This window comes from Leishmania infantum, chromosome 11 (assembly GCF_000002875.2).
Source record: "Leishmania infantum JPCM5 genome chromosome 11".
In the NCBI taxonomy this organism is placed as follows: Eukaryota; Euglenozoa; class Kinetoplastea; order Trypanosomatida; family Trypanosomatidae; genus Leishmania; species Leishmania infantum.
Window position 1 is genome coordinate 420,069 of NC_009395.2, and position 22,131 is coordinate 442,199.

General features: G+C 57.9%; 2 protein-coding genes and 1 pseudogene across 3 annotated transcripts; all 3 read left to right on the plus strand.

Annotated features, from left to right (window-relative positions):
- Nucleotides 1-5,666: 5,666 nt before the first annotated feature.
- On the plus strand, nucleotides 5,667-8,111 carry LINJ_11_1040 (conserved hypothetical protein; the record flags this gene model as incomplete). Its single annotated transcript, XM_001463867.1, has 1 exon — nucleotides 5,667-8,111. One exon carries the CDS (start codon nucleotides 5,667-5,669, stop codon nucleotides 8,109-8,111), a length of 2,445 nt encoding a protein of 814 aa, XP_001463904.1.
- A 3,895-nt stretch (nucleotides 8,112-12,006) lies between these two features.
- LINJ_11_1050 (putative SEC61-like (pretranslocation process) protein) lies at nucleotides 12,007-13,467 on the plus strand (the record flags this gene model as incomplete). Its single annotated transcript, XM_001463868.1, has 1 exon — nucleotides 12,007-13,467. One exon carries the CDS (start codon nucleotides 12,007-12,009, stop codon nucleotides 13,465-13,467), a length of 1,461 nt encoding a protein of 486 aa, XP_001463905.1.
- Nucleotides 13,468-20,144: 6,677 nt separating this feature from the next.
- Nucleotides 20,145-21,793, plus strand: LINJ_11_1060 (annotated as a pseudogene). The gene has a single exon. A coding segment is annotated over exon 1 (1,649 nt).
- The last annotated feature ends 338 nt before the right edge of the window (nucleotides 21,794-22,131 follow it).

Consider the following 22,131-nt stretch of genomic DNA (forward strand, 5'->3'; position numbering starts at 1 on the left):
TTTGTGTTTTGTCGTTAACTCGAGTACTGGTCGTTTTTCTCCCCTTGTCCCCTTCCTGCTTTCTTCTTTCTTCGCTGTAGTTGCTGCTTCTCGCGCTTTCTTTTTTTTTTTCATAGTTCGGCTCCGTAACTCTCTCTCCTTTTTTTTTTTGGTAGCACGAACTCACAGATATACGCTTAGACCCTCCCCTCTTCTCCCTCCCCCCTCACACACGTACACACCGGCTCCTCTTACTTCACCAAAGCATCGGCGGTACGCCGACTCACCGACGCGCACAACAGCATCAGCCCGCGCACGCACGACGGCTCGTACAGACCCTCCATCCAGCACACGCGCACACCCGAGCAGGCAAAAACTCTCCCTTTCATTTTCCTCCTGTCGCCGAGCTGCTTCGTACGTGCTTCCCGTGCTGTGCTGCTTGCTGTGTCCTTTTTTTTTGCGTTTTCGGACTTTGCTGGTTTGCTTGCGCGTGCCTGTCTGTCTGTCTGCTCTCCTGGTGTACCTCGTGAGCTCGCGCGCGTGCGCCTTGTGGTACTTCTGCCGTTGTGTCTTACCTTGCTCATCTTCAGCATTACCGCTTGGTTCTTCGTCTTCTGCCTGCCTTCTTTTTCCCCCTTTTTTTCTTTTTGAAAGTGTTGTTTCTCGATTTTTAGTCCGTTGCGTGATCGATTTTTATTGATTTGGGTGGGGCATGTGTGACTGTCAGAGTTCCTCGACAGGGAATTTACAGTGACGTGAAAGCGACGGGGAGTGGCATCAAGATCAGCAGCGGTAGTGACCGTGGACAACTGCACCGGCTCGACGAAGGAGGAGCAGCACTGAGAGACAAGATCTTCTCTGCTGCTCGATTTGTTTCGCCTCAAGCCCTCTCCTCTGTTTTCTCCGACTTGCTGCGGTTGTTTCTCCATTGCTCACGCACACGCACACGCACACGCACACGCACACGCACACGCACACGCACACGCACACGCACACGCACACGCACACGCACACGCACACGCACACGCACACGCACACGCACACGCACACGCACACGCACACGCACACGCACACACTTCGGCACACCCAATCTACGAAGGTACGCAAGCTAGATTCGAGCTTCCTTTTTTTTTTGTGCTCTCTAACCCGGCCTCTTCACGCCCTTTCTCTCTGTTCTCCCGCAGTCACACTTCTTCTCTTTCTGTTGGCCGGATCACTGTGATATCGAGTGCAACGTCGTGTTACCGTCCATCTACTAATCGCTTTTCGTTGCTTTACGGTTGTTTTCCTTTGCTTTTTCACATACCTTTTCTCTGCTCGATTTTGTGTTGCGTTCAGTTTTGCTCCCTTTCGCCGTGTGTGTCTGTCTGTCCCGTCGTCGTTGTCCGCCACTCCTCCTCCTCCTTCCTCCTCCGCGTCTTCTTGTTTTCTGTTTCTCCCTTCCTGCACCGACTTCGTCTGAGCTTTCCCTTTTCTTTTTTTTCCCTTTCTCGGGCTCTTTTCTGTTGTCTCGCCTTGGTTCTGCGTGTTTACGTTGTATGTAGCGTATTTGGCGGCGCGGAATACCCCCCTCACTCGTCTTCTTGATATTCTACTCTCTTTGGTGTCGACCGATACGCATACAACGAAACGGACGAACAGCAACATCCTAGAAGGATACGGGAAGCCGTCCCTACCACCACTCAGCTTGGGGGTGGGGTGTGCTACGGAGCTCGGTGCGACGCCTAACGCGATTGTGTGCGTGCCTATGTATGTATGCATCTGCGTGTGTGCGTGTGTGTGTGATCGTTTTTCGTCCTTGCCCTTGCTAGCCTGCTAACTGTCTCCCCTGTGTTTGCTTCTCCTCGATTGGACACTTTTTTTTTCAGCTTGTATCCCGTCGTTTTTCTCTTCCCTCTCCCCTCCTGTACTTTGACTTCCGCAAGCGCTGAAAGCAACTGACAGCGCTCCTCGGTGGTCTCTCGCTCGCTCTTTCTTTTTCTTTTGCTCGCCTTACGTTTCTTTTCTGTTCGTCACTCTTTTTTTTTCGTTTTAGTTGTTTCCTTCGTGCACACTCGAAGGGGGTGGGATCGGCGTGACGGTGGCTACATGCTCACGCCTTCTCTAAGGCACCTGCGTCTACCTGAGTACGTGTACGTTTCTCTTCACAAGCGTTTTCGTTTTTTTTTTAGTCATTTCCTCCCGCTGTGGCGTAACGCTGGAGTGTTTTCTCTGTCCTGCCTCCTCGTGTGTTGCTCGCTTTCTCTGCTTGCCTGCCTGCCTGCCTGTGTGTGTGTGTGCACACGCTCTGCCTCTGCTTGTCTTACACACGTACGTACATACCTATCATTTGATCTTCGGCGTTTTCGTTTTTTTTTTGTGTGTGCGCGTGTGTGTGTCACGCTTGTGTTTCTCACGCGTGCACCCCACCGCCCATCCCCAATCAATCTCTCTCCCACCACTTCTTCTCTCCTTCGCCCTCCACCACCACCACCACACTTCCACTCCATTTTTTTTTTCCTTCTGCATCGACCCTCTCTCTTGAATATCGTTTTTGTTTATTTTGTTCCTTTGTCTTCTGTCTCCCACACCTCCATCACACATTTTTCGTTCCCCTCTGTTTCGCTTCTGTTTTGCTGCCCACTTCCACGCATCCCTCCTCCCACTTTCCGCTCCACCTCCTCTTCTTTCGACTTTTCTTCACGTTCTTATTCACAGAAACGTTGTTGTTGTTTCTTCTTTCGATCGTGTGCACCGCCGCCGCCTCTTCTCGTTACCATCATTCGCCCTTCATCCTTTTTTTTATCATCTTCTTGTTCTCCTGAACTGAATTAAGCTTTTTTTTTCGTTTCTTGTCGTCCTGCGGGTCTTTCTGCGTCACACGGTGCGTGTGATCCCTCCTGTCGGCGTGCACCGGTGTGCTGACCCCCTCCCTGCCCCCCTCCACCGCTTTTTTGTTTCTGTTCTCTCCCTCCCCACCTTCTGTGACCCACCCGTGCCACTGCAAGGCCGACCCCCTCCCCCCGCTGTCCCTCCTATCCCCCTCTCACTCCGTCTTGTCCACGACACTACATTTCACGGTTTTTCTTTGTGTCGCCACCTCCCGCCACACCCGTGACAACTGTGGAAGTAGCACAACACTCACAAACGAGGCAAGCACTCATAATACCCCCCTGAAAACGGAAGGGACGACAACGAGTCTAAGCGGCGCGCGTGTCGGAGGCACAGGAACGTTAGCGAGAGGAATGACGGGTCAGCATCTTCAAGGAGTGGATGCAAACCAAACACTTTTTTTTTACATATCAGTGCACACACACACACACACACATACACAAACTTAATCAGAACACCTCCACACCAAGGAAACGCCGTCCGGGGGAGGGGGTAAGGGCAGAAAGAGGGCTCCCAGCGCTCTGCTTCACATAAAACGCCCAACCTTCCTTCCTTCCACACCGTCATATCTGTACGCTCCTGCCGTCTCTTTTTATTTTGGAGGGAGAGAGGAACCTCTTTCTCCGTGTCTTGTGTGTGCGCTCCTCTTCGTTTCGCGTTGTGAACTGATTTCGTGTTTTCAAATTCAGCTGCGTCGTTTCTCGCGGCTTGCGTCCCTCCTCCCGCCTTTATTCTTTTTTTTTTTGCATCAATCGGCGGGCTGCACTCACTGTCGACCCCTTTTCGGGCACTCTGCGTCTTTGTGCTGGTTTTGCCTTAGCGCGCCCAACGTAGTCGACAGGGGGGGGGCAACAGCGGTGCGTCGATACATTCAACGCTGCAGCGGGTCACGCTGAAAAAAAACAAGGAATCGAGGGAGGGGGGGTTGGGTGGGTGGGTGGAGCAGAGTTTGGCGCGAGGAACGTCGGCTTTGGGGAAGCGGCGCTCCCAATCCCCCCTTTTCTTTTTTTCCCCGCACCCCTTTCGCTTGCCCAGCCCGGCAAGGAGCGCTTCGAAACAACGAGGAGGAGGAAGGCACCGCCACACATACACCTTTTGAGCACGCACTGCGATACACAGACGAGGAAACAACGCATTCACATATTAGACACAGAAAACCTGCAGTNCGCATACACAAAACAAATATATAGACATACAGAGGCATAATTCGCGAAGACACTCGCGCAGGGTCGCCGAACCCCCTCACACATACACACACACACACACAGGCGCACATACACAACCCCTGGCGCTCTTGTAGTGTCCACGCTGCTGCACAATACCCCTCCCTCCCTTCCGCTTACCCGCCCCACCGTTTCAGGTGCTCACAGCGCTCCACACTCACCCAACGCCGAAATAAGCGTAGTCCTCATCGGTATCACTGGCCGACATATACACCCTCACTCATACGGGGAACGTGTGCACGAAGCAGGACAGCAACGTGAGCGTGTCCCCTCGTGTTGTCGTCCCTGCTCTTCTCCCTCTCCCATCGTATTCCACTCTCTGCACACCCCCGACCCACCCTCTGCCTCTCTCCACTTCTTTTCTCTTTTTTTTTCCCATTCTGGCTTCTCGTGCTCCCATCTCCCTCTCAGTGACGCCGTCGCCCTCGCCCTTCCTGCAAGCCCACCTTCCTCTCGGTCGAGTCGTGGGCGTTGCGCTTGATCTCGTTGCACCATCATTGTCATCTTTCTTTTTTTTTTTCGAAAGCGAGGCACCTCAACGTGCAGCGGCGGACCCTTTCGTTTTGGACCGCTCCACTCCGCCTTCGCTTCTTACGCGCTTGCTCGACGACGCTAGTGTGCTGGTTTGGTGCGCGTCCGTTGTGTTCCGGGTCGTTATTTTTCTGCTTCCGTTTTGTGTGTGTGCGTGCGTGTTTCTTTTTTTTTTTCCATTTCCTAGGTACGCCTTTCGCTGGCGACTGTTGGGGAGGGCAAGAGAGAGAAAGATAGGCGGAGGGCGGCGAGGCACAAAAGTGGTGCCTGTGTTTGCTCTCCGTCTCCTTGTCCGGCGAAGGCCACGCCTCTGTCTTTTATGTGCGTGCGCGTGAAAGTTTGGTGTTGGTCTCCTCTGCGTCGGCACGCTTCCCTCGCTCTGTTCTGCATACTCCGTGTGCGTTTTTTTTTTTCCGTGCTTTCCTCTTTGGCTACCCGTAGTTTCTGTGCGTGTGCGTGTGTGGTCTTTCTTTGCCGCCTTCCCTCCCCTCCTCTCCTCTTCGCCCCTTCTCGCGCGTGTGTGTCTGGTGTGATCTCTCCCGTTCTCTTTCACGACCCTTTCTTTTTTTTTTTTCGTTGTTGTTGTTGTTTTCTGCCGTGCCCTCGTTGCTAAGGGAGACACTCTCTAAGCGCGCCCCATACATCTATACACCTCCACACCGACAGGCTTGCAAAGGCGCACGCACACAAACCGGATTGTTCAGACGGGTGATCGCTGACTTCATGTGCACGCGATTGAGCATGAGCAGCTACCACCACAACCCGTACCGGCAATCGTCCGCCTCGTATACTCCGCAGCAGGCCTCTCATCAACCGCAGGGGCAGTCGCAAACTGCCACCCGCGCCTCGGCGCAGCCACTACCGCCGCCTCCGGCCGCTGATACGGATGATTCCATCAGCCGACTCTCGAGCCAGAGCTTCTCTGACTCCATCAGGGGGGCGCTTGCCCATTCGATGCTGCCTGTTGCGCGCGCCGTCTCAGTTACAGGCAGCGCGCGTGCGGGCGGCCCGGCGTCTGCGTCGACCTCCACGCATTCCCATCCCTTCAGCAGTGTCGTGAACATGGCAATGGGCGGGACGGCAGCGCTGGCGACTTCGACGACAGCCACCATGCCCGCCCATGACTTTGTAGCGTGCCGTGAGCGCCCGACACTGTTTTCTTCGCCGTTCGATGGTGTGAACTCGCAGCACCAGTCGCTGAACTCGCCGCTGCACGGACTTCCACTGCCGCGGTCGCGGCACAGCGCCGATGCCGGTGGCGACGATTTACCGCTCGCCGAGAACACCGTGGGCTCGCTGCCGAGCGCGAGCACCCCCACTCGGTGCTCTGCCGCTCCCCTGCGGTCGCGCCAAGCGCTGTCGAACGCGCAGTCTCTAAGCTCCACGATTGCTCTGGAGCGGCACTCCTTCTCCGACTGGTATGCGACGGCGGCGTGGGAAGACCCATCCACCGGCTCGTGCCCGAGCAGCAGCAGCTGGTCTCTGCTGAACCAGCCGCAACCGCGCAACACTGCCCGCGCGATGGCGTCTTCACCGATCTCCCCTGTCGACACAGTCGCCACGACGCTCTTCATCGATGGTCTGCCTGCGTTCATCGAGAACAAGTGGCAGCTGCAGCCTTATGTGCCACCACAGGGATTGGTGGCGCTTCGTGTAAAGAGCTCGCGAGGCAGGAACGTCGGCTTCGCCGTCTACGACAGCATCGCAGCCGCGCGGGAAGCCTTGACGTGGTTCAAGCAGATGCTGATCATCAAGGAAGTGGTACAGACTTCCACATTCGGCGCACCACCCGCTGCCGAGTCCGCGCGAGGGACTGAGGCGCCGCCTGCCCTTGCGTGCGGTGACCGCAGTGCGCCGCCCGCTGGCGGGACGAGTGATTGCTTCCCCAGCTCGCCGGTCGAGTCGGAGCCGACGCCGCTGGAGTACGAGGAGTACCTCTGCACCCAGTCAGTGCCCGGCCAGTTTGCATCTTTGCTGCGGAGGTGCACCCTTCTGCGAGCGGAGTGGGCCCGAAGCTTGGAGACTCAGCACCCACCCACTAACGTGGCGGCCGCTGCGGCTGCCGCTGCCAGCTCTCTCGCCTCCTCCCCCTTGTCCTACCCACCATCGCCGTGGGGGACGGCAGCGGCGGTGATCCGTCCACCGCAGCCACCACCGATGGCGATGGCGGCGCCGCACTTAGGCCGAGAGCCGAGCCACGACGGCGGCGACAGCTACTCGCAGGTGTCAGAGCCGGCCCGGCCAGCGTCAACACTACAGGCAGCTCCTCATCATCCACTGCCGTCGCCCATCGCGTGGTCTCCGGGTTTGCAGTCTCCTCAGCAGCCACTAAACCCTTGCGCCGCTGTCGGCTGTGCTGAGGCACAGACCACACACCCGCCAGCGCATAACCCGTCGCTTCCGTCAACGCCGCACCACGCGCTTTCGCCGGTGACGCGCCGCGTTTGGGCTTCCTCGGCACCATCAGCGCCGTTGCAGAGGCCGGAGATGCGCTGCTACTACGACTGCGGCGCCGCTAAGAAAGCCTACCACCAACACGCGCATTCCACCACTTGCCAACCTCCTTTTCCTGCGCATTGGGGCTCGCACATGGCTAAGCGCAGCGATGCGCGTGAGCGGGTGGATGCCTGGCGAGGCGCACCACCAGAGCCGCCAGCACTGCCGTACCGTCAAGACGAACCACATCTGCAGCAGCGCCACGCGTCTTACCATCACCCCCGGCATTCGAGTGAGCCTCCCCTCCCTTCCCGTACGCTCTTTGTGCGCCTCATCCACAACTTCGACGCACCCGGGTACCTGCAGCAAGACCAGGTGCGCAGCAGCACCGGCAGCAGCACAGGTAGTGCGAGTGCGATGCACATGAAGCCGTTCACGACGGTGGGGCTACCACCAACCATTGAAGGTTCAGTGACCGCGCCGGGGACTACCACTGCGTACGCCGAGGAAGCTGCGCCGCCGATACCGACGCGGCTTGTATCGCAGACCACCCCCTCGCTACAGGTGCCACCAACGAGCGGTGCCGCAGGCACCCGCCTGCTGGTCTCGGCCGTGCCGCACCATCACCACCACATGTGCTACCAATCGTCGTCCTCGCCAACCTCGACGGCGACCCCGCATCTGCGCAGTCCGCTGGATAACCGAGGTACACAAGCGTATTCCTCATTGCAGCCACCACCGTCTTCGCAGCTGACGGGCCCATGTGCTGACCGTCATGGCGGCGGCGCTGGTGCTGCCGACGAAGCCCTCTCGCGGCCGTCGCCGAACGCAGAGGACCGCGAGTTCTTCCGCTTCGCACAGAGCGTGCTGCGCGAGGAGTACTTCTCCGAGAAGTTTGCCGGCTTCCTCCGGTACCGCGAGTTCTTGCGTCCGCCGTACTACGGCGGCTGTTTTGTGCTCTTTGAGCGAGGAGAAGACATGCAGCGCTGCCTCCAGTGGATGCGCAAGGATGAGCGGCTCATGAAGTTGTTTGCAGTCGCACCCGCCCGCAACGACAGCTTCGGCCCTTGAGTATACGACTTGCTGGCACGCCCGTTCATCTCCAGCGCTTGCTGGGATCTGGGCTGCTGGTGTGGGGGCGAGCTTGGGGCAGATGTTGTGTGGTCGTGCTTGCTCTTTCCTTTGTGTGTGTGTGTGTGCCCGCAATGTATTTAAAGGGATCGCGTGCACACACAGGTGGGTGACGGGTGGTGGTGATACACTGCCCGCATCGGGCACCACGGTGCGTGTGCATGTATGTATGTATGCGTGTGTGTGTGTGTGCTTATGCCCTCTCTCTCTTTCTCTGCGAGTGTGTGGCCACGACCTCCACTCATCTTAAAAAGAAAACTATTTGAAATGAAAAATTTTCCCTACCGCCCTCCTCTCCTTTGTTTGCGCCTGTGTGTGTATTCTCCTCCCTCACCTTCCCTTTTTGTTTTGCTTGAGTTTTTTATTTTATTTTTTTTTCTGCGTAGTACCATGTATCGCTTACGATAGCTTCTATTTCGGCTCCTCTCCACCCTCTCTTTTTAATATATATATATATATATTGTGTATTTAATATATCGTTCATATAGTTAATACGTTTGGTTGTTGGTTGACTGTATTTGTATCTGATGTTTTTCTTTTTTGGTCGTGTGTTTCGTGTTCCTCTTCATTCTTGCATGTGCGACTGTCTATTTTACTATTATGGCTCGATCTTTTTTTTTCGTTCCTTTTTTTTTCTCTGTGTATCCATCGACATCAGAAGTATCACCTTGTCTGCCATATCTCTCGCTTCCACTCTCGCCTCTTCTCCTCTCCTTTTCATTCAGCATCTATCTCCCTCTCAATATACCGTATTTTCTTGTTTGGCGCGTTTCTTTCTCTGTATCTCTCTGTGTGTGCATGTCTGCCTGCCTGTCTGTGTGCATGTATGTCGGTCGGCGTGTTTTCTCTCCCGCGCCTCTCCGCACTTTTTTATTTATTTTTATATTTTCGCCCTTTTCATCTCCGTTGTTTTAAAGTGTTCTCTCTTTTTTTCTTACGTGTCTCCTTGAGTAGCACGTGCTCTATCTGTGCCTGCGCCTGTGCCTGTGTGTGTGTGGAGTCGGAGCAGGGCCAGGTGAAGCGCCAACACACACCGACACCACACACACACACAAGGCACACACACACACACAAACCGCCGATACGCGGACACACCCCTCTCGCGTTTGGAGCAACGTGGCTCTGACACCTCTTTTTATTTTATTTGCGGTTCTTCCCTTTTCCACCTTTTCTGTTCGTCCTTCGCGCCTTCGCCTCCCCACGAGCCGTGTTGCGTCGTTCTTTTCTATTTTCCTTTTTTGCTTTTCTCTCAACGATGCCACCCGTTGCGTTTTTGGTGTTTGGGTTCATTACATTTTTTTTCGTGTTTTTTTTCCGTGCTTCATGCGTGTGTCGGCGTGGCGGCCTCTTCCGCTGCTGTCAGCTCGACACCCGCACACACTCGCCCGGAAAGGAAAGCGCGACAACAAAAGAGGGCTGCCGGGGAGATGTAGGCGGATAAAAAAGGGGGAAAGAAGACGCTCAAGATGCGTGCAAGGGCTTTTTTATTTTGTTTTATGTCCTTGTCATTGTTTTGCTCTTGTTAGCGTGCTAACGTGTTTTCTCGTCACGCGCCGTCACCAAAAAAATTATTTTTCCTCTTCTTCGTCTTTCCGTTTCATGCTCGGTTTTTCTTGTTTTCTGGGTTTCTTTCATTTTTTTTGTGCTTCCCGTTGGCCTCTTCTGTTTTGTACGTCACCGCAGGGTGCCTTCGCCACTGCCCATGCGCTCAACAACAAGAAGCGATATTTCGCACGCCTCCGCTTACGCGCACACACGACGCTGTCATGTCTGCACCGCGAAGGCTGGAAGTAAGGAGAGACGCAGTGGTTAACGAAAAACAATCAAGCAAAAAGAAGAAAAAACGAAAAGTGTGGCGAGGAAGGAGGAGGGAGGGGGCGCGGATGGGCTAGAGACGCGTGAGCCGGTCCGTCGAACTGCCCTCTCCCTCTCTCTCATCGAAAGCGGCCCGAGATGTTTTCGCTTCGCACCGCCACCATTCTCTTTCGCCTTTTCAGTCCCTTGCGACTGTGCTAACGAAAAGTGACGACGTTGCACCGTCACTCCCACCTCTCTTCCGCTCCTTTGGTCCTCCGGTTCTCATCGCACATGCCCTCCGTAGATTTCTGCTTTTCTCATTTTCTTTCTGTGAATGCAAGTCACGTCTTCCCTCTTGTTTTTCGTCTTGGTCTATTTCTGTTTCCGTTTCCCCCCTTTTTGTGCGTGTGATTGGTTGCCGAGGATCCGCGTCGGCGCTGTCTGCCTCTTCCGCTTCCTCACTGCATCTGGTGTCCGCCGGACACCCATTCATCCATGAAGCGAACAACAACAATACGAGGAAGGAGCGAACGAAAAAAAAAGTGAAACCGGTGGCCTGTCGTTTCTGTATCGTTTTCTTTTTTTTTGGTCTTCAGGCGTGCTTGCTTTTTTGTTTCGTGTGCGTGTTTTATGGTACGCATAGTGTTGTCGTCTCCGCTCGGCCCCCTCTTCGCACTCTCCCCTCCCCTCCCCCCATCCTCCCCCTTCACACATGTATCCTCTCCCTATCAACCTCTCTATCGATATATAGGTATGCCTCTTTATATGTATTGCACGTGTAGCACGGTGTATCCGAGCGTATCTTGTATTCCTTTGTTTTTTTTTTACCTTTCCTTTTTTTCCCTTGCTTTTCCCTCTCTCTAGCACGGACGCACACAGATACACGCGCACCATTTACGTGTGCACTGCGTCCATGTGTAAAGGGGGAGGGGGGACACCGCAGGAGGCGGGGCAGGGGAACGAGGAGGCAGGACAACAACACAGGAACCCAACACGGGAAGGGCCGAGAAGCAACGAAATCAGAGCACTGTTGTTGTCGCAGCACAAGCACCGCCAGAGCAGCATCATGCATTCTCAACATGTATGCTGTGTGTGTGTGTGCGGGCTGCGACAACTCCTGGTGTTCTGAGCCCAACAGGCCCCCTCCCCTTCCCCCTCCCTTCTAGCTGTCCCCTCTCTCGCCGTCCCTATGCCAGATCCTCAGAGATTGCCCGTCTCTTTATATATGTACATGCACACACGTGTGTGCGGTACTGAAGGGAAGAAAAAAAAAAGGGATAAGACAACGTAAGACGGCAAGAAAAACCGAAAAGAGAGTAGCAAGAAGTCATGCAACCCCATCCATGGGAAGGAAAACTGACATCAAAAACAACAAGACGACGAACCAAGTGCACCAGCACGACGACTTCGAACGACAGAGAAAACAAGAAATGTAAAAAAAGTCGGAGGAAGGGGAGGGAGCATCGACAGCAGTTGAGGCACAAGCGCATGCCAAGCGCGACGGAAGAGGTGAAAGCGGGAAGGGGAGAGTGCCCGGCTAGACTGCACATGGAAAGGTGCGCATCGGTGCCCATGCTTGCATGCCTGCATGCCTGCCTGCCTGGTGTACGGATGCACAGGTCTCCGGAACCCCTGCCTCTCTCGGCTCTCCGCACTCGCAGCTGAAAGATGGCAGGGCTTTCGCCGGTGCTCTTCTTCCTGCTGCGTCTGCTCGTCTTCCCGTGTTTCTGCATGGAGACACTCACGTGCTCGCTTGCTGTATTGAGTGTGTGCGTCTCTGTGAACTCGACTCATTGTGCCGCACCAACGCTCGCTTTCCTCTTCCTCTCGCTCATCTTGACGTGAACGGCCTTCTTCATTCCTACACCCCCCTCCCTTACCCGCTGGTGATAGCTGAACGTCCCCACAACAAAACGCGCACAATACAACCACAACCATAACGTGGTTAGCTTATCTTTCCGTACATTGCCTTTCGTATTCTGTTTAATTTCTTTCGTTTTTTTTTCTGTTTTCCCGCTGAGCGTCCTCATCCGCCATCATGACGAAGCAGGCGAATTGGTTAATGTCGCTGAAGCCGATGCTGGCGGTGTTGCCGGAGATCGAGAAGCCCCGCCGCATGCCTGGCATCAAGGAGCGCATCATGTGGACAGCTGTGGCGCTCTTTGTCTTCCTCATTTGCTGCCAAGTCCCCGTGTACGGCGCCCGTCCTGGCAACGCCAGCGACCCGTTCTACTGGATGCGTATTGTGCTGGCGAGTAACAAGGGCACGCTGATGGAGCTCGGCATCTCGCCTATCGTGTCCGCCTCTCTCATCCTGGAACTTTTAGCTGGCGTGCGCATCCTCACCTACGACCCGAACAACCGTGAGGAGCGGGCGGTATTCGAGGGCTTCCAGAAGATGATGGGCCTGGTGATCACGGCGGTGGAGGCGGTGGCGTACGTGTCCTCCGGCATGTACGGTGATCCGTCCCGTATTGGTGTGGTCATGTGCGGCTTGATTGTTCTCCAGCTCATGGTGGCAACCATGATTTGCATTCTTCTAGACGAGCTCCTGCAGAAAGGATGGGGCATTGGCAGCGGCACCTCCCTCTTCATCGCCACAAACGTGTGCGATACCATCATTTGGAAAGCATTCTCTCCATCCACCATCAACACTGGCCGCGGCGCCGAGTTTGAGGGTGCCATCATCGCCTTCTTCCACCTGCTCGTCTCGCGCACCGACAAGGTGCGTGCGCTGCGTGAGGCATTTTACCGGCCGCAGCTGCCGAACCTGACGAACATCTTCTCCACCGCCGTGGTCTTCGTCGTCGTCGTCTTCTTCCAGGGCTTCCGTGTGCCACTCATGACAAAAAGTAAGTTCAACGGAAACGACCGCCAGCCTTACATGATCAAGCTCTTCTACACGAGCAACATGCCGATCATTCTGCAGACAAGCGTTGTGTCGAACATCAGCTTCTTTTCTCAGATCCTGTCGCGCCGCTTCGGCAACCGAAACTTCCTGATCAACCTGCTTGGCCGGTGGGAGGAGCGCGGATACAATGGCGGCGGCAACGGTCAGCTGTTTCCTGTCGGCGGCCTTGCATACTACCTCGTGCCCCCGGCGACCTTCTACGACCTGCTAGCCGACCCCATTCACGCCATATTCTACGTGGTCTTTGTGCTGACCTCGTGCGCCGTTTTCTCCCGGCTGTGGATCACCATCTCGCACACGGCGCCGCGGGATGTGGCGAAGCAGCTGGCCTCACAGGGCCGCTGGCTCGTGCAGGCCCGCGAGAGCGAGGATGATATGACCCGGCTCTTGGAGAAGTACATCCCTGTCGCGGCCAGCTTCGGGGGCCTCTGCGTCGGCGCGCTGACGATCTTCGCGGACTTTCTTGGCGCCATTGGTAGCGGCACCGGTATCCTGCTCTCCGTCACCATGATCAACCAGTACTACGAGATTCTTCAGCAGGAGGGCCAGGACCTCGGCTACGGCTTCCTGAAGCAGAAAGTTGCGTAGCTGCGAGCACAGCCGAATCGATGGATCGTAGTTGCCTCTGTGCGCGCGTGGTTGTGCCGGTCTATGTCCGTGCCTGAGCGGGCGTATGCTAGTATTTTTATTAGTGTCTTTTTCGCTTGCCCAGAGCGCGGCGGGCAGGAGGGCAAGGAAGCCGTGTGGGCCGCTTCACGCCATCCTTTCTCTTGCTCTTCTCGTTTTGCGACGCACATAAGCCCCGTTTTTTTTTTTTTTGCAGACGGGAAGCCTGGGTGGAGATGGAGTCGTGGCAGTGAAGTGCCAGTGGGGCCCATCGTTGGTGCTCCGTGCGAGACGAGAAGAGTCCGAACACAACGAGGGGTACGAGGACGAAGCACACGCCGCTGCCTTTGCGCGCCACAGCTTCCGCATGGCCACAGGGGGCGGCAGAGGCGGCGGCATGCACAGAGGAGGCTTTCTATTGCCCTTGTGTATTTGTTCGCTGCCTATGGCTTCGCCACATGTGCCTGTTCGGCTCTCTGTGTGCGTCTGTGTGCCTGCTGCTGCGGTGTGGCGTTCGCGGTCCGATGGGCCAGAGCGAGAGCAGGACGGTGACTCGGAGAGGCAGAGGGCGGTGCAGCGACCGAGCAGGTGAGGGCTCGGGGAGTTCGGGGGGGAAGCGGGAGCGTGTAAGTAAACGAGATGCCGTTCGACGGTGAAGACACCATGCCCTTTCATGGGCTCTATGCGCTTCTCCCTCAATACCCCGAGCGCGCGCACACATTCCTGGGCTCTTTTTTTATCGAATGCGTGCCACCGGCGACTGCGCCCCTCTCTCATGGCGGCGCTCTCCCCCATCACTGATGCAGCCCTCCCTCTTCCTGTTTCGTGTGCCCCTTCTCAGTGCTCGGATCGTGCGCGTCGTGTGTCATGCGCCTCACAGTGGCCACATGCGCCAGCTCACAGTCGATGAACACACTCGCATCCCTTGCCCGCAGCGGATTCGTGATGCGCTCGACCCATCGTGCCTTTGTGCGCCCGATTATGGTTCGCTGGCGCTGCAGCACGTATCCATTTCGTTCTCTCACTCTATTTCGTCTGCCGCTCGCTTCGGTGGGCACTTCGCGCTCCTCGTCTACCACGACTAAGTATGCTGTACTTTGGAGGGTGGGCAGCTGCACACGGGAAGAGGCGGGAGATGGGTGGCGGGCGAACCGACTCACTGCTGCATTGCCGCCGCTGAAAGGATTCGCCCCGCACCGGCGTTTTCTGTCCGCGTGTGTTTTTCTCTGTGCTTGTTTTTGTGTGTGTGTAGCTGGGCGGGTGGTGCTGCGGCTCTCTTTTCGTTTGTATACGGCCGCGAGCGAAAGAGAAGGAGGCAGAGGCGAAAAAAGGTGTTTTTTGTTTTTAAACGGCCATGGAGGGAGTGACGCCGCCCTCTTGCGTCTCTGCACCTTCCCCATCCCCCTCCTCCTCCACATCCTTTTTGACTCTCCTAGACGAGCAAGCATCTCCGACGCGCTGCGGGACGGAGATGAGAGAGGGGGGAGGGGGCAGAGCGTGCAGGTAAGAGATGAGGTGGCGCATGATCGGTTCTCGGCGCTAAGCATGCGCACACGTGCAAAACAATCGAAAAGCAGAACCCGAGCAACGGGGTGCGCGTGCGTGTCCACGAAGCTTCCCCTTACTTCCCTCTTCTTTTGCCCATCACTGATGGAGGAATCTATGCGTCTCTCTTCTCGTCAGGTGTGCTCGATTAGGGAGGCCGCCGCGCCTCACCGTTGCCAAAGGGGAAGAGGAGGAGGCATCTCTCGCATGTGCGCCGCTTCGTTGCCCCTCCCCCTCCCCCCACCCCCCGCAGGGAACTGCGACTGCGAGGGCATGGCTCGAGGTGTGTGCGAAGAGAGGTGAAGGGGACGACGATGCTGCGAGCTGACACGCTTCCGACTTCTTTTCTCTCGTTCACTCCTCTTTGTGCGTCGAGCGCGGCACGCGCTTGCACGTACGGACTTTGGCACACTCCCCGGCGTTGGCTTCCCAACGACATGCGCGCATACACAAGTACACCACTCTCCTCTGCTTACCACCCTGCGCTTCTCGTCTCCACCTCTCCTTCGGATCCATCTTGTGCGCGCGTGCCTTACAGAGTGCTGGCGAGGCGGTTTTCTGCCGCGTCCGACGACACCCGCCTCTCTTCCCCAAAAAAGACCTTGCTCTCTTCGGCGCTATCCGCATCACCTCTCATATACGCGCGCGTGTTGCGGAAGAGACGACTTGGAGAGAGAGGGGGAGGGAGGGCGAAAAAGTGCTTTGCGGTGGGGAGGGAGGGGCGCGCGCGCTGTGTTGTTGCTGCTGTGGATTCCACACGCCCATTCGCGCTCTCGCTTCCGCCCATCACCACGCAAACCCACACCGATACAAACTCCTGCTCGTGGAATTCGACTAGTACCACTGTCTTACAGATCTCTTCGTTCCTCTTCTTTTTCGGCCCCCTCATCATACCGGAGGAGGGGCTTGTGTCTCTGCCGTTGAACGGTACCCCTACCCTCTCCTTTTACTTTATTGAGCTGGAGGGTGGTGGTGGTCATTTGCTCACACACCTCAACGCACGCAGCCCCGTGCTCATAGTAAAGGGGACCCACAGGGAGTGCGTGTGTGTGCCTGTCGATGAGGGGAGAGGGAGGGAGAGGGGGGCTGAACGCATTAATAAGAAAAGTTCCACGGGCCCCTGCCACACGGCCTCTTGTGGGCGTGTTGGTGTTCGGATTTCGCATTGCTGCTTCGCTCCTGTTCTCGTTTCCTTATTTGTACGTCTCGCCCTTGTACTCGTGCTTGCTTCGCACGCGCGCCGCATCTCTCTCTCTCTCTCTCGTGTGCGTATGTGTGCCCTGCTTGGGCACCGTTAGAAGTGCGTAAAGAGAGGGGTCTACGCGACGCTACACGACATCATCATCACCATATATATACACACACACAAACAGACAACAATCAAAAGGAGAGGGTGGGCAACAACACGCAGCAGCGGCATAACGCAACGAAAGCGGTGTTGAACCTCTTCCCTCGAGTCCCCGTGTTTCCTCATCTCTTGGCCGGCTTTGGTGGTCTTTACGGGTATTGTGTTTCGTTCATCAATAACAGATACTAATAATACTAATAAAAAGGGGTCGCAAATAACGGGACAAAACCCTTACACACACGCGCACACACACACATACACACACGCGGGCGTGCCCGCAGACCCCGCAGCTCGTTTCTCGAATTCCGCACAGCGCACTCAACCAAAACAAGAGAGAAGAGAGCGCTGGCATCACCGTCTGCTTCGTCTTTCTGCGTTCTTTTCCTTCTGCGCTGCCTCTATCGTTTTTCTTTTGTCGTGGGTTTTGTTTTCGCACACGTGTGCCTCTGATTTTGCTTGTGCCGTCTCCGTCGCACAGCCTTGTGCGCATGTGTGTGTGCGTGTGTGTGTGTGTGCCTTGCGCATTCATCTTGACCGGAAGCCCCCGTGTCTTCTCTTGCCTTAACTTGTCTTTGCTTGCTCTTCGTTTATTTTGTTTTGTTTTCGTCGCTACAAGAGGCTCCCCCCCGCGCTGCTCTCCTCTCCCCCTCCACACACACGTTTAAGACCGAAGAAGGAAGGAAAGCAAGTGCACGTGTGGACGGCGTCCCTTAGTGCGTATTTATATGTGTATGTGTGTGTCTCGCTATCTTTTCCGGTGCCATGCTCTCAGGTGCAGCAGCTGGCGCCCGCAACGCGAATCTGCTGTACACGCTGCGCTCCCTGCACAATGCACACTACCGCGTCCGCGAGGATGTGGCTGCAGTGCTGCTGCAGGAGGACTTTTTTGAGGAGGCATCGAGAGGCGAATTCTACACCATGAGCTACCTGCGCCATCGCATCCCGTTCTTGTTCCAACTCGCCCTGCATACGTGGACGCCCCAACAGAGTCGGCAAGCGACGCCGACGTCAGGGCGAACGCCCCTGCACCACGCGGCGCAGCACTCCACGGGGGAGGAGGAGAATGACCGAGAAGGCAATAGCCGCCGCAGCGACTCGGACTGCCCTGGCAATGACGAGGCGGCTTGCGGGAACCCGTTCGCAACGAGCGAGTCGCACTGCGTGCGTGAAGAAAACGAGCGATCACAGCCATCAATGTACCCAGCGACAGCAGAGCCGCAGCCGTCCTCGTCTTCAGGGAGACCGGAAACGTCTCTTCCATCAGAGCAGCTCACGCAGCTCGCCGTGCTGGCGGTGCATCTGCTCTGTGGCGACCGGTCACGCGTGCGTGAGGGGCCCGCGGAGGCCTCCATAGCATCGTGCGGGCCTGTCTGGGATGCGCACACGGTGCTTAACTTCTTCGAAGAGCATCGGTGGCTGGTGCAATGGACCAGCCAGGTGCTGAACGCGCCGTGCGAATGGGTGAATAACGTGGCGAACCGCGCCTTAGAGGACGTTTTGGTAGCACAACCGCAGCGGCCGTCCGCGGGAGAGCCCGGTGCGCCACCATAGAGCTTCAGCAGCGGCTCATCCAACCCGCTTCGACTGCCGTCAGCGGTGGGCGCGGCGCCAGCCACCCACCAACGTGCACCACCGCAGCAGTCATCGCTCAAGATGGCGGCCTCGCCGGTGCAAGCGTGTTCACCCGACGTCACCGATCTCATGCAATCCTCTCCTTGCTCCAGCAGCACAAGCGCTGATCTCACGGAGCCGCGCTTGCCAAACCTGTCGCTGCTCTCTTCCCATCACGTGGGAACGCCGCCGCTGTCGCAGTACCTCTCTCCTATAGGGTGCCGTACCCCGCTGTCTCAGCAGCCAACGCCTCCCTCTCCTTCCTCGCCGGCCGGCCAGCGAACTCCACGACCGCAGCCACTCCTGAACGTGCCGGCTCACGGCGAAAGCAGCAGCGGCAGCACGCCAACGTCCACCACTGGCATGCCAGACCGATCGCATTACATCAACATGCTCAGCCCCGAGGCCGCTAAGTCCTTCATGACCACTGCGGAACTCACGGTCGAGCTGGAGCGGCAGTGCCGTCGCATTCGTCACGCCGTCATGCTGCTCGAGTCTCTTCTGGTGGCTGTCGGGATGGTGGAGCCCTTTCTCTACCGTCGACCTGTCTGCTCCTCCCCGATGCGGTCGTGGACGCGGCGTGATAGCAGGCATAGAGGCGCTAGCGGCATATCGGGGTTTAACGCTGCAGACGACGAGGACAAGGGTGACAACCATGATTTGCTCGGCGGCGGCTACGCTGACAGCGCTGCGAGACGACAATGTTGTCTGTGTCACTTGACGACGATGGAGCCTAGCGCCAGCACCGGCCCCCTGGCCGCGACGCGCCACGTGAGTAACGTTCTGGATGCGAATCGCGACAGTGAGTACGAGGACGAAGCGAACGGCGGCGGGGCCGGTGGCGGGCTCGCAGACGGGGCGGCTGCTGCGTCGGCACTGGCAGTGGAGGAATCCAGTGAGCCTCCGAAGGAGTTTCTCGTGCGGCACGCCATGCACGCTTTTACGCACATGTTCCTCTCCATTACAGCGGTGCGGCAGCGGCTGCAAGCGTACAGCCATGAGCGCCGGCACACGCCTTCGACTGCAACGGTGGCGACTGCTGCTGCTGCCGCCGCCGCCCGGGCAAGTTTTTCTCTGACGCCGTTGGCCTCTAATGGGCCGTGCAACACTCTGGGACCTTTCTCGCCGTTCTCCACGACGATCAGCGGTGCAGCGAACCTTACCGTCGCCACGGTTAACGCCGCCGCTGCCTCGTCTCCGGTGACGACTGAGGACCCGACAACTCGTTCACACCCGCTGTCTTCCCCGCTCGCGGCACGCCGACCGCGTACGCCTGCATCAAGTGCCAGCGGCTCCGTCAGCTTGAGGAGCTCCTCATTGATGCTGTGCAGGACAATTTCGAGGTGCTGAAGAAATCGGCGATCGCGTTCGTGGCGCATCATTCGGCAATCACAGAGGAAGCTATCTGCGCCATCGACGCCGAGGGTGCCGTTTTCACGTTGCAGGCCACCATGATGCTCGCTCACGTCTTCGCACCGGAGGTGCTCGCCACACATCCGCCGGGATCGCCCGGCGGCATGGCATTGGAGTGGATACTGAGCTACGTTTTTGCCGGCTGCAACGGCGCGGAGGTGCGCCATCATCAGCAGCAGCAGCGCCATTACGACACTGGCGCCTCCGGCGCTAACTCGAGCCTTGACTGCTTCAGTCTGATGAACAGCAGCCACAGCAGCACGAGCACGGCGTCGCGTAGTCCTGAGGCGAGAGAGGTGTACACAGGACCGGACGGAGGATGGCGGAACACAGGCAGCGGCTGCCGCAGCGCCCCCCCCCCCCCCCCGACAGGTGGGGCGCGAACAAGCTCGAGTACGCCGACGCCCTGTTGTGCCTCTGCCTCTCGGGGGAGATCAGCGACGGCGAGGACGATGACGATGACGAGGGGGACGACAAGGACGCCTCGGACGGGAACGGACGAGATGCGGCGGAAAAGGTGCCGACGAACATCCGCGTGGGGTACATTCTGGCAGCTTGCTTCACTCGGTGCCAACCGCTCATGACCTTCATTGGGTGCGTGGCTGAAAGCAAGCAGTACAACTGCAGCCGCACAGTCGCGCAGGCTGTTCTGCAGTACGCCTTCGCACTGTCGCAGACGTCAGCGCGTCTGCTGCGCACACCGCTGCCGACGAGCAGCTGAGGCACGCCCTTTACGGAGTCGATGATGCGTGGCCTGTCGGAGCTTGCGACGCTTATGCACCAATCCGCATCGGTGATGCCGGCACACGGCCTCATGGCAGCAGCAGCAACGGGTGCCGCGGCCAGTGCGCCTGTGAGCGTTCCTTCGAAGTGGTCATTTACATCCTCTTCTCAGGCGGTGGCGGCAGATGGCAGCCCACTCGCGATCCCACGTGCACGGATGCCACCACACCTTGCAGTTCGTGATACTGCGGCTACTGCTGTGGGCCAGACGCAGGAACTCACCCCACTCCTGGCAGCGCAGTCCAACGTCCCGGCGTCGGCCGTCCTCATGGCGATGCGGCACTGGCCGCACCGCCACGCGTACTCGCTTGTACCGCCGACGGCCGCAGTCGTCACAGGCACCACGCCGGCAGAGGAGAGCGAGGCTGCCCAGGTGCGGACGCTGCGGCGATGTATGGCCTTGCACTGGGCCAACTGTGTGCTGCTGTGCGCTCGTGCACTGACGCTAGCCGGCACCTACGACATCGCTGTTCCGTATGAGCTCTACACCGATATCCGTACAGCCCGGCTGTGGCTGCGGGAGCGCATGGCGGAGTACCGCGGTCGCATGAAGGCGCAGTTCGAGGCTGCCTGCGACGAGGTGCGGCTGGCACGACTAAAAGAGGTGTTTGCGCGATGGGACGCGGATGAGCAGCGCATGTCCGCCAACGACGCGGAGGCCGCTGGGGACATCTACGGGGGCTTTTCAACGGCCACGGTGCCGCAGACGCAACAGGAGACGCCGGGGCCACCGGCGCTCGCCAGCGTGCACCCACTCGGCAGCGTGACTGCGGCACCCCTGAATCCCGAACCCCTCGCCGCCTCATCTGTCCTCCGCCACCACGCAACCCAAGCGATCACGGCGACCTCGGACTCCTTCGCTTCCCACAACACCTCCTCTAGGATGCCCACTACGGGTGCCGCCTCGGAGCTGGCGCGGCAGCAGCCGCGGACGCCGCACAGCAACGGTTCGCGGCCGCCGTCCATCAGCGCCCACCCGCCCGGCCTCTCCGTCCACCGCACCGCTGCCGCTGCCGCCGACTCCACGGAGAAGGAGAGGTACCACCGCGCCTTCGCGGAACCCTTCTGTTTCGGCAGCTCTGACCCTGAGCTGCTGTCAGTCAGCCTGCCAGGTCAGTCGGGAAACGCCGTCCTGGTGCCAATCCATGTTATAGTCTTCACTTCACTCTTCACGATTCTCGATGTGATGGGAGACGTTCTCTTGTGCGAGAATCCGCGTCTGAGCACCGTAGTGGCCAATGAGCTGCTGACGCTGCTCTTCGAGACGAGGTTGAGTGTGCTGGAGCCGCTACACGAGGCGATGGCCGCGGCTGAGCGGCGGGGGTCGACGGCTCCGACGCCGGACGCCGCGTCGATGGCGTTGTCTCCGTCAGGGTCGTTTTGCCTCACCTTCTCGCGGCCGGACAGCCTCACAGCCCGCCGCTCGGACGCCTCCATGCCGCCTGCTTCCACACTGGCACCGTTACACTGCCCGCCGCGATCTTCCTCAGACGACGGCAGCGGCGTCTTCGTTGCATAACCGGCGGCGAGCATGGCGCTAAGTCGGCCGCTGCGCCGTGGCGACGGGAAAACAAGGGCGTCCGGCGCGTCGGGCCGCACCTGCGATAGTGAAAGCCGTGAGGACAGTTGGCGCCTTCGACGACACAGAAACGGCCGCGATCCGCCTCCAGCACTCGCGCGTGGCGGCCACATTCTGCTGTTAAACGAGTACGCCCTTCTTCTCGAGGCGGGGCTGCGCTCGCCGCAAGTGGTCCGCCGCTGGCGCACCGAGTTGAAAGCAAACCCCGAGCGCGCCGCCTGCGGCTACGCGTCTTTGCTGTACCACCTGCAGCTACGTCAGGAGCAGTGGACCGAAGAGAGTCCGGACGAGTACCACCTTTCGCGTAGGCCGCTGCGACTCATGCTCGACGTGACGGCGCGTGATGTACGAGGCAACATCCACGGCA